Below are 12,018 nucleotides of genomic sequence, written 5' to 3' on the forward strand. Positions count from 1 at the left end.
TAATCCAGCACACAAAACTCTCCCTTTCTGCTATAGATGCAACTCTCCAGATCTTCAAGTTCCTTACCAAAAAAAATTATACAAAATATGACCATAGCACATTACATTTGTTCTCTTCATACAGCAGGAAAACATTCTTGTGTAAATCTTTACATGAGATGCAGAACACAGAGAGGGGTTACAAGTGGCTAGTGAGAAGTCATTAAGTACCAAGCTGGAGTAACTATTCTGTGCTTATGTCAGTACTACACTGATGTTACATTGAGTAAGCCAGTGCTCAGTCTTTTAAAACTGTAATATAGAGAAAACTTGTTTTGTCTTCAAGAAACTTGTTCTCTGCACACAAATTCTGAAGGTATTAAGCACCCAATCCTGCAACTGACTTTAAAAGAGATGGACCAATCCACATCCATATAAAGTTAATTAAGAAATTCAGAATCAGCCTACTATATTGCTTAATTACACTATTTCAATTCTGTATATACATAGTAGGAAAATACTTTTTGTTGCTTGTTGACAGATCTCTTTTGACATACCTCCAACTGTGCAGCTTCTTAAGGATTCACACGCCCTTTTACAACTATCAAGAAGTGTCCATGTTAAAACTTGTGCAATTACCACTCTCAGTTACATGAAGCAAGGGATGTAAAGACTGCTAATGTCAGCTTAAAGGAATTCCTTCCTTTGGTGGCTTTTATTCCAGTATCAGTGCTTCTATACCCAAGTCACCAAGAAAGGGTTCACAAGGATCAGAACTGTGGTGTATACTTTATTCTTGTAAAGAAACTTTAAGAAAAACAGGTAGAACTGTTTATACATGAGTGACTGTCTGGCTCATCAGGAGCTACCGAGTCATAAAGCTGAAGGGTTAAGAAATGGCTGTGTTGACTTCCAGAGTTAGAGATGACATTTAAGGGCAAAGGCCACCTCCTGTCACACTTAGTGCCTGATGATTTTCTGAAAGTACCAAGAGAAAAGGTGCATCACTGGATGCTTCCAGTTGTCAAAATTTTTACTATGACAGCTACCAACAGGAAGTGCTGTTATCAGACTTTCATGCCAGCTCAGTGTGTTTATTAACTTACTACTCGTTCTCAGATATTTTGGCAAGAAATTCCAACAACAGCAAAAAAAGACACTCCCCCTCCAAGAAACCAGCTGCTTTTCTTCTGCATCTATAATGAGCATTCTTCTCTCCTGAAGCAGGGTTAGTTATACCAATTGAAGTGTTTAGGACTCAATCACATCCAAGCAATTCTTAAACACAAGCAGAATCCATCCTTGGGATAATGCTCATTTTAAGTCAAGCACTTTATCAAGATTCTATTGAAACTGAAATAACAGCAGGAGAAAGAAGACTCTGTGTAAAATTTCTGTATATTCCAAGAAATGCAAAATAATTAAGCTTATCTCTTTGATCTACGTACACCTCACTGCTGAATTCCTGTCACAAGCAAAAACACTGAAATTCAGTATTTTAAGTTCCAGAAGAGAGCAAATCCTTGCCTACCTGATATGCCGTTCTTGCTGGTGTTCAATAAAGCTACAGACGCTGCAGAAACTCTTTTATTATTCACAGTCTGCCCTGGTTTCCTTGAGGTACATTCTTCACTATCACTGTCCTGTAGATTTAGTAGCCTTGGCTGAAAACACTGCAGTCGACATGATCTGATATTGCTTAGTATTTCAGAAAGGGACAGTCTGTTTTCACAACGTTTACTGGAAGCATTGGTCCGTGAAAAGTTAGAAGAAAAGTCTAAAGTCTGGGAAGAGCTTGAAAAACTGTTCAGCATTTCCGGGTCAATCTGCCTCAAGACAGGATCATGTTCTGTGGATATTCGGTCCATTATAACCCTGATTAAAGAGGAGGAAAAAAGGCTTTAGTTTAACTGTCTTTAGAGTACTTTTATCCTTTGAAGGAGAATGAAGAGTGAAAATAAAGCTACCGTACCTTCCACCCCTGCCAATTCGTCTTCTTGCGAATCCTATACACCTTCTTGGAATTGTAAGGGTTGTAAGGCAATGCCTGAACCTCAGTTTGTCCAATTCTGAGTTTTCATATGAAGAATTAGTTTGGTCCAAACGAGGCTGTGAAGAGAAAAGGCAATTTTGCACTAATTTAGAATGTACACATTGGTTAGGTTACTACTACATGCTTATCATGCACACCTACAGTAAAGTAAATGCTGAAAATGTCCACAGAACTGTCACTTGATTAATATGCTCAGACCATAAAAGAACTTAGAAGATTTTAAAAAATGAACAAGCATGAATCCATTTAGCAGAAAATCCTCTTTCCTTGATTAGTCATAATATTAGAAGCCACAACCAAAATACAGAATGAGGCAGCATTAATTAATTCTACTAAGAATCACGTAAAAACGCCCTACTGAGACACAGGTCCACCTGGCCCAGCACATCCTGTCTGATAAGGGCTCTTCTGGTGATTCAGTACAACGAGATGTAAAACACTGGAGAAACTCTTTTCCTGTTACAGACTGAGCTTCAGGCTCTTAGAAGCCAAAGGACTTGTGCAGGCAAGGCTGCCTCTTAACTATGTTTTGTAGTAACTTGAGGGTCTGATCTGACTAGGAGTGGTCAGTAGCACACAAGCTTTTGTCTGTAAAAATGAGTTCCTTAAAAATAATTGATAAAAATACCTCAAAACTATAGCACAACTCCAGTGCTAAATATCACAATACAGAAAAATCCTTTCAGTACTTAATGTGACAAAGGAAATGCCAGGAAGGCCTGTCCATTTACCAAGGACCCCAGTGAATCACCGGCTGTACAAAGCAATGTGACAATTCCCAACTCAGGCAGCTTGCAACCTAAGTGTGTAGGCAATTTCAAAATGGGTTCCTAAATTTATAGTTTGGTTTATTCAAGAAACACACACTGCCAAAGGTGACGGAGGCTACTGTGAAAGGCCTTTGTTCTGATACACAGCATCCAATTTCCAGCTCTTGACAGTGTATTGCTATATCAGCTTACCTTAGGGTACTTTTATTAATCCATTAATATCTTCCTTGTTATTATTATTTTGAACCCAAAACTGCATAACCTTTACAAGCAGAAAGGCCCTGTGCTGTCTGGAATGTTTTATACGACAGGTAAATAGATACCATTAAAATAATTTTTGTGATCAGGTTAAACTTGTAGCAACAGTAGTGCTGTGGATTCAACTAATTTATGTTAAGAGTTAACCAAAACCTTCAGTACTTAATACTACTTGAAGCAAAACCTTCTTTTAACTCCTCCAGAAATCCATGGTGGAGGTTTTGCTCACCCCTCTCTTTACCCCACTAAGAATTGAGAACTTTACTGTTTCATGGTCATTAAGCCCAAGATGGCCTCCGACCACCACATCTCCCACAGGTCCTTCTCTGTTTGTAAACAGCAGGTCCAGCAAGACAGCTCCCCTGGCAGGCTCACTTACCAGTTGTGTCAGGAAGTTATCTTCCACATGCTCAAGGAACCTCCTAGCCTGTCTCCTCTCTGCTGTGTTGTATTTCTAGCAGATGTCCAGTAGGTTGAAGTCCCCCACCAGAACAAGGACTGGCAATTGTGAGACCTCTGCCAGCCACTTGTGAGAGGGTTTGTCTGTTTCCTCATCCTGCTTGGGTGGGTCTGTAGCAGACCCTCAAGAGGCTATCTGCCATATTTGCCTTCCTCCTCATCCTTACCCATAAACACTGCACTTTATCATCCCTATCAAAACACTCTGTACCACACAGAGCCACCCCACCACCTCTCCTTCCTTGCCTGGCCCTTCTGAAGAGCTTAAAGCCATCCACTGCAGCATTCCAGTCGTGAGAGCCATCCCACCATGTTTCTGTGACGGCAACTATGTCATGGCTACCCTGCCACACACACAGTGGATTCCAGCTCCTCCTCCTGGTTGCCACCAATGCTGTGCACGTTGCTGTAGATGCACTTGAGCTGGGCTAACCTTGTCACGTCACCTCCAGGCTCAGCTCCAGTGGGACTGCTTTTACCCCTTCCCCCTTCAAACCCAACTTAAAGACCTCTCAATGAGCCCCACCAGCTCTTGGCCAAGATCAAAGAACCAAAATTCATGCAATGGCGCCAGCCTCTAAGTCATGTGTTAATCAGCTGTGTTTTCCTGCCACTGAAGGAATTGAGGAGAACACCACCTGTGCTCCTGATCCCACAACCATTTGGCCCAGTACACTGAAGTCCCTTTTCATCACCCTAGGAGTTCTCTTGGCAACCTCATCAACTGTGTCCAGTTTTGGGAACCTCAATACAAGACAGACATCACAAGAGGGAATGGCCTCAAGCTGTACCAGGAAGGTTTAGACTAGACATTAGGAAGAACTCTTTCACTGAAAGGGCTGTCAGACACTGGAAAATGCTGCTCAGGAAGGTGGGTGAGTCACTGTCCCTGGATGTGTTTAAAAGTCATCTGGATGTGATGCTTGGGAATGTGGCCTAGTGCTGGACTTAGCAGAGCAGGGGTAATGGCTGGACTTGATGGTCTTGAGGGTCTTTTCCAACCTAAGTGATTCTGTGATCACTGCCCACCTGCATGACCAGTAGCAGGTAATCATCAGAGGGTCATACCAGACTGGAGACACTTTCCTGGTGATCCCTCTAACCCAGGCCCCTGGGAGGCAGCAAACTTCCCTGTGGGATGGGTCTGGCTGACATATTGGGACCTGTGTTCCCCTCAGGAAGGAATCTTCCATGACTATTACTCTCCTTTTATTCTTAATACAAGAATAATGTCTTAGAAGTCCTAAACTAGAAGTCCTACTGCTTGGGGCTCACTGTCTCAAAAACTCCCTGGATGGACCTTTATTAATATCCTTGTTTGTCTGTTTCTCCAGTTCCAGAGCACCGTATCTGTTCTGTAAGGGCACCTGGGAAGGTGGGGGAGGCCAGGAGGGGACTTGTCTGCTGCCCCAAGCAGGAATCTGTTTCCATTCTCCCTCGTCTCTCAGATCCCCTTCTTCTGCCTGGTGACAAGAGGGCAAGGGATCCTCTACTTCTTGTGGAGCCTTGCCCTTGAGGCTTTGCCTGAAGGCTGGTAGGGTGTGGTTCCACCAATCTATCTCCCTTTCACATTCCCAGATACTCCTAAATCCTTCCAACTCCTTATTCAGCTCAGCCACCAGGCTGAGTAGATCATCCACCTGGTCACCGTGCACGCAGATGTTGCCTCCACTCAACAGCAGACTCCACTCAATGCCTCAGTAGGTTCTCTCAGAACCTAGACAACTTAGTATCCAACTCTAAACAGAGTTCTACGAGCTGGGAAGAAATTACGTGCTAAGAAATCTCTTCCTTCTTAACAGTGGCTGAATTGGTCTTCAGACAGCACATCATACTACCTTCAGGTAATCACAGAGGAACAGTACAATGAGAACAATTTGAGTACAGTCAAAATTATTTTCTCTGGATTCACCAAATCATCAAAACTTTCGTGGTGAAAGCAGGAAACAAAGAAAATATGAAATAAAGCCCACGGCACTCAATCCAACAAGTAGTCTTACAGCATAATACTGGCATCCTGCTCTTCTCCTGAAAGCACAAGGTCCATCAGGATCATTTTCTTCTTCTGCTTCTGATACTGGTGAGGGTATCTAGAACAGAAAGGAAAGCCATTCTTCCAACCGCCACATTTATATAGAACAATTTTATTTATTAGGCAAGCTTGTATTTATGTAATATGACCTAGCACATTTATATATTAGATGCAAGCTCCCCAGAAGCATAGGTTAGAAAAAGGAAACAAACTCCCAGTTGAGGTAAGTATCTTTTACATATATACACTGTTCAATAGAGATATTCTCTATTTCAAGCAGGACTGGCCAAATTACAGGCAACTGCTACTTTCCTGAGAGTCTGTAGCAGAGTATTATTACCTGTGGGAACTCATCTTCATCTGAACTGTGGAAGTCATACTGTTTAATATCACTCTTGTTGATAACAGGCAGGGGCTCAGCAGAGGGCTGTTGAGGAGTTACTACACACTCTAATTTAGGTTTCTTTAGATACTTCTTCTTTTGACGCACAACGTCTGACACCTCCTCCTTTAGAGATGAATGATGAGGATGCTGTTTGTGAAAAACAAGTACAAAGTTTTAAAAAATTATTAACCTTTCCTCTTCTCATGCTTTTAAGACAACTGCTTCTCTTCCAAAGCCTCTCAACAGGCAGCATCTACAGGCTACTTCAGACACATAATGCAAAAACGTATTCAAAACATCTAAAAATCCCAGAACTTTACCTCTGATTGTCCTTAGATATTTATTCATAAAAAACCTGAAAGCTTTCAAGTCATATGACTATCAAAGAGCTTCCTTGCTCTGCAGTACACTCAGCATATTGTAATTTGAAATTGTATCCCAATTTTTTCCTGAAATCTCAGTTTCCAATGGCACTTTCAATTTTCTGAACTGTTCAGATATGTTCAAAAGAAACAATCTAATTTGTTTCATGTTTCTCTATTTGTATTTTTCAGAAGATGCTCTTCTGTTTGGCTATTAAAGATTTTGTTAACATAAGCCCTCTGCAGGAAGCAACTCCATCAATATTGAACTGTTCACTTGAACACAAACACTATTAAAACTTCAAAGCTTTTCAATTAAAAGCAAGATTACTTCACTACCAAAATTCTCAATTACAAGTAAAAGCCAGTGCAGTTTTGAAAAACTGTCTACATTTACCCCAAATTACCATTTATCAATAAGTACCTGACTGAAGCTAACTCCAGCAGTGGAGCTGGGCTTCATAACTGGAGATGACACAAGGCATAAGAACATTCCTGCCCAAGAACCAAGGCAAGGGGTCTGCATTCAGTCCCGTGACCACTAGGTGCCGTGGGTGCTAAATACAACTTTCACAAGGTCTTCTACTCTCCAGCCCCACCTCCAAACATTTCACAGTAACTAGTTCAGGTTATTTCTCAAAAACACATCTTAATTCAAAGTTGGGTGCATTTTTTTTTCCTGTCACATTAACAGTAGAATATCAGCTCTTCTCTTTTTTCTGTACTGTAGCATATTCTATACTACAGCTCAGGGAGCTTGACTATAATGACAACATTAAAATGGCCTGCTTGGGACTTTTATTGTTTTGGCTTGTTTTGGGGGATTGGTTTGTTTTAAAAACATGACCATCTAGTATTTAGACTCACAGCAGAAGAAAGCTTACCTTAACTTTACATTCTTGAACTTTGTGATGATTTCCGTTATGAAGAGTAGATGGAGTTGTGCTCATCTCTTTTTCAGGTCTATTGAGCTTCACTTCGTTGAGGATTTCACCTCCATAATCACCCAAATGGTACCTCGAAAAAAACCACAAAAATATAACACTGCATTTCCACTGGGAAGTGTTTGAAAGACATAAACCAAGCAAAGAGTGTGCATAAAACCCTTCTGTTTCAGCTTCTGAAGAGTACTATGCTGTGTAAGTCTTCAGCCATGCATGTCTACAGAAGACCAGCATCCATGCAGAAATAAACTACAGGAGGGGTTTTCACACCTACTTGCTGAAAATAAAAAGCTTGGTGTTATAAATTACTTCTTACAGACATAATATGCAATTTTACCTTTTCTCTACAACTTCCAATGTTAAATGCAATAGCTCTCGTTTTGTTTTCTCTCTTCTTTTAATCATCTCTAGAATTGTTATGGCTCTGCTGAACTCTCTTCTTAATTTCAACATCTTCTCATAAGATGCTTCATCGTTCTTTCGATTCTATTGAAAGATTAAACAAGTTTTAAGTCAAAAGCAAAACCTGTGAGGCATAAATAGCAAAAGAAGTTACCTAATGCTGCTGCAAGCAGGAATTATACAAGTACACTTGGAAAAAACTTCTCCCAAGTTGCTTAGAGCCACAATAAGCAAACAAACCCCAAGTTCAAGGATTCAGCTGAAGAACTTTACAGCCATTTCTCCCCATGTTCTCTCCCGTATCAACCCCGTGAACATCTGTCAGAACAAGGAATTCAAGACTTGGTTCCTAAACCACTTTTTCCACCTTGGTTCTGCACACAGAAAGGTTATATACGTATGCATAAAAAATCGATATAAAATGCTGAGCAACTGCAGATTTCTCAGTTCAAATCAAATTATTCTAGAAATCCAAAAACTGAACTATTTACTCCCTGGCAAATGGAAGAACGTTTTCCCCTTCTACAAAGGGCAGCTCTGTAACCCAGCAAGCCTCACAGCTGCCTGTTCATGTGCCAATGCCTGTAAATTGTCCTTTGAGTTTCTGCTTTCTAGAAAATGGTCAGACTGTAAATTGTGAGAACTGATGGACTGTACAGTGACCACATCATTCAGCAGGTCTAAACTTTAGCTGTGCTGTCCAGTATTGCAACTACTAATAGAGACAACCAGAGCAGTACCTTGGGATACTGGAGGACAGATCCTGCAAGATGCTGGACAGCAATAATTTTGATTCCTAGCACCGCAGGATTTAAAATGACAAATTTAAAACAGTGAAGTTTCCACATTACCTTTCTTGTCTGCATCTTCTCAGTTCTCCTCCGGAAGGCAACATAAGGGTCGTTGTTGGTGGAGCCATCCCTCTTTTCCTGTTTAATCTGGGGGATGAGAGACGGCCCTCGGCAATTCTTACGCTTCCTTACCCAGTAGTCATAGACAGCCTTAATCAGGTAGTCATCCTCATTTAGCAGCAATTTAGCTTCCTGAAGTGTTACAAGCTAAAGGAGAAAATTTTAAAGGTGCAATTGAGATGGGGGTGGGGTGAGGTGCAGGGAGAAAGTCACAGCACATTCACACCTCTTGCACACTTTCTAAACAAACTAGATCCTTTTCTAGCACAGAGAGTAAGGGGAGGAAAAAACATTGATCTGAACTGAAGTACTTAAGCCATGAGTTGGTCTTAAGTTAAAACATGTAGTACCCAGCTTTTCTGAACCACATCATCATCTCAGCAACTCTTGTACGATAATGAATTTTTCATGACATCTGAAAACACTGATTGAAGCAGTTCCAAGCACAGGATATAAATAAACTTTCTACACTCTGCAGATCATTATTTGGGAATCACTTTGACTTTTTTCTTTCATTTAAAAAAGAAATGTTTCTTATTGGTTAGCCATTATTAGTGTGCCCCTCTTTGCAGTCTATTGTTGATTCCCCTAGAAGATATTTTACTGTAGACAGAATATATTCTGAAGTAAACTAGGTTCTTAATTTTTCTCCAAAAATGTTTACTTTGGGATAGAAAAGGATAGTGAATGTCCCCAATTATTACAGCCCAGAGACACAAAGACGCTCACTTCTTAAGTGAGTTATTTCAGGAGCAGATAAACACAGATAAATACATAGTAATTTTTTTTAATGTTCAGCTTTTTATATAGAAAACAAGACTAATTAATGCAAAACCCACCACTAACTGGTACATTAGTTTAACATGCTCATCTCACCTTAAACTCACTCATTAAATCAAAATAAAACAGTATCTCTAATATTACTTAAACCAACATTGGACAGCACTTCATCTTCCCCATAAATTGAAAAAAATCAATTAACTTAAATTTGCAATTTTGCAACACGTCAAACTATATTAAATCTTGCCCTGACACTAGGGTAAGCAAAAAAAGAAACAATACATTTCAGAAAAATAAGGATATCTTTAGTATAACCACTGCTACTATATTTAATTCCATTCAGATAGAGTAAAACCCTTGCCATCTACAGTAGAATGAGAAAAACATCTAACTGTTCTTAAAAGAAAGAAAGGAAAAAAAAAATAGGTCACTAATCCCTTTGAGTTTATGACCTCATACAGGATGAAAACAGTAATTTTGCATCTGTTCTACCTGGAATGGACATTAGCCTGGTGAATCCAACACAAATACCCACCAGCATACCCCATGTGTATCTAGAAGTTGCTAGGATTGTGTCTGTAGCTAATATGCAACTTGAACACCATTCATCCACTATGAATATTGCTTAAAAAGAAATACAGTTTTCTTCATCCTTTGCTTCCTTTTTCCATTAACATATTTCTTAAATAAGCCCAAACAAAACCAAAACCCCCAAACCATCAGTCTGCCTTGGGTACACTGCTAGAACTGTTACATTTTGACCCTGCTTGCTTGTTTATGCAAGTACCACCAGTAACATGGATGCAGAGTCCCTCTATTCCCTGCTTAAATCAGGTTACCAAAATGCCCAAAAGGAATGTCTGTACACGGATGAGGAAGGCATTCCCATCAGCATCCTTTTATGTTCCAGAGGTAAGTAATGTGAACTGTCAGTGAATTGTGCTGTAGCCCCAAGTGGGATCTGAGAGCATTATAACCCCATGTGGGTAAAGAATCTGCCAGGCAGCCAAACTTTCTTCTTTCCCAGGCTTCATTAACCTTCAAGAGTTGTTTTTTGATTACCATTGCTAACACACAGCTCAGGATAGAGTTACTCAACATCAGCTGAAAAGTTTCTGCAACCCAAAAGCAGGACAAGAAGCTTGAGCACAAACACCTCAATCCCTTAAGTTAAACAGAAAATACTACACAGGAAATCCCACAGAACTGTCATCTACAAAATGGGATTTCTCCTTACATACTTTGAAGAGGGAGCCTACATTATAAGAATCAATGCTTCATGTACACAGAGGATCTTTTCTGTCATGAACTTCCTTAAATAAGCATTTTCTGGTTCTAAATACTCTTCACATCTCTAATGCTTCAGTGTTATTTCCACTTAAGGGAAAGAGAAAAGAGGCAGCTGCTTAGAGAGAAAAGCCATATTCTTATAATATTTTAGGAAAACATCTTTCAGTTCTTAAATTTAACCTCTTTACTCATGGAATGAAAGACAAAACCAGCAAAAGAAGGCTGCAAATTAATCTTGAGAAGTGATAACAAGAACTGCTTTAACTGAAAGCCAACACAGGGGTATCTACACCAAAGCTCTGTGAGGCCTGAGTATTACATGTTCAAACAGGTACCACCCAATGGATTCTACAATTTCTTTCTTCGCATCCTTAAAGTTGCTCCCAGTTGTAGAGAATACAACATTTTGGCCTCTTAACATGTAGCATTGAACTACATCAGGTTAGGTGAGGCAGAACTATGGATCGGGCAATGGATTTTTCAATCCTGCAAAACATCCACCTCCGCTGAGAAGTAACTCCCTATTTCAAACTTGTCTTTCAGAAACTCATCCTTCAGAAGCAATTTTGAAGTCATGTTTTTGGCTTTAAGACCCTTCTCCAGACACTGTCCCAGAACACCTCAGGAGCTGGCTATTAAGATGCTGGTACCTGTCTGATAAAATAAATGACTAAATATATATTCCTTGCTTTGAAAGCAAGTTGGAGTGTAACTTACTTTCTTGCATCTCATGTACACTCATAGCCAAAACTACACACCTACCCATCACCACAAGCTTCCTCCATGCCAATACAGTTAAAAGAATATGTTGCAAGTTGTTCTTTCTAACACACTATGGTTAGAAATTTAAATTCAAAAGCAGCTCCCTGCAACAAGCCCCCTAAACCTCCCTCCTCACCTGTTTTATCAAGGTTACCAACACTGACAATAGGAGACAGCAATGTCATTTCTGTATAGCCACAGGTTCACATAAACACTTATCCTATTACTCGGAAAAAAAATGTAAACAAAAAAAAAATTAGAAAACTGAAAACCAAAAAAAAAACACCCAGAACCACCCCACCAGAAACCTCAGCAATCAGAAAAACCTCAGTCATTTCTTGGCCCAGAACAATACCTGACTAGAGCTGGCTTTTTCGAGTCTGTCAACCATGATTTCGAACTGCAGCGGCTTGATTTCCATCTTCCGGTTCAGCCTGTTCAGTAAGGTTTCATCCTCCGAGTCCATATCGTAATCTGGCTGCTCATTGTCCAGATTAAAGGCTGGAACACAAATATACACGCAACCCAAAAAAGAAAAAATTAAAACTCTTGGTAAATAACATCCTGTGGAAATACAGAAGTGTGCATCTGACAATCTGAAGTCAAACAGGATTTGTAACACTTCGGACGA

The 12,018-nt window shown here is 40.1% G+C and overlaps 1 protein-coding gene across 2 annotated transcripts in view; it reads right to left on the reverse strand.

Annotated features, from left to right (window-relative positions):
- The window catches only part of EPC2 (enhancer of polycomb homolog 2), a 48,571-nt gene that overhangs the window by 11,697 nt on the left and 24,856 nt on the right, over positions 1-12,018 (reverse strand). For both annotated transcript variants that reach the window (XM_051623519.1, XM_051623520.1), the window contains exons 3-10: positions 11,743-11,888; positions 8,496-8,702; positions 7,580-7,728; positions 7,183-7,315; positions 5,892-6,083; positions 5,520-5,609; positions 1,952-2,088; positions 1,511-1,854 (exon numbers count right to left, since the gene is read on the reverse strand). In XM_051623519.1, coding sequence (XP_051479479.1) covers positions 1,511-1,854; positions 1,952-2,088; positions 5,520-5,609; positions 5,892-6,083; positions 7,183-7,315; positions 7,580-7,728; positions 8,496-8,702; positions 11,743-11,888 — 1,398 coding nt within the window. The remainder of the gene's footprint in view (positions 1-1,510; positions 1,855-1,951; positions 2,089-5,519; positions 5,610-5,891; positions 6,084-7,182; positions 7,316-7,579; positions 7,729-8,495; positions 8,703-11,742; positions 11,889-12,018) is intronic.

The sequence above is a fragment of the Apus apus genome, chromosome 6 (genome assembly GCF_020740795.1).
Source record: "Apus apus isolate bApuApu2 chromosome 6, bApuApu2.pri.cur, whole genome shotgun sequence".
In the NCBI taxonomy this organism is placed as follows: domain Eukaryota; kingdom Metazoa; phylum Chordata; class Aves; order Apodiformes; family Apodidae; genus Apus; species Apus apus.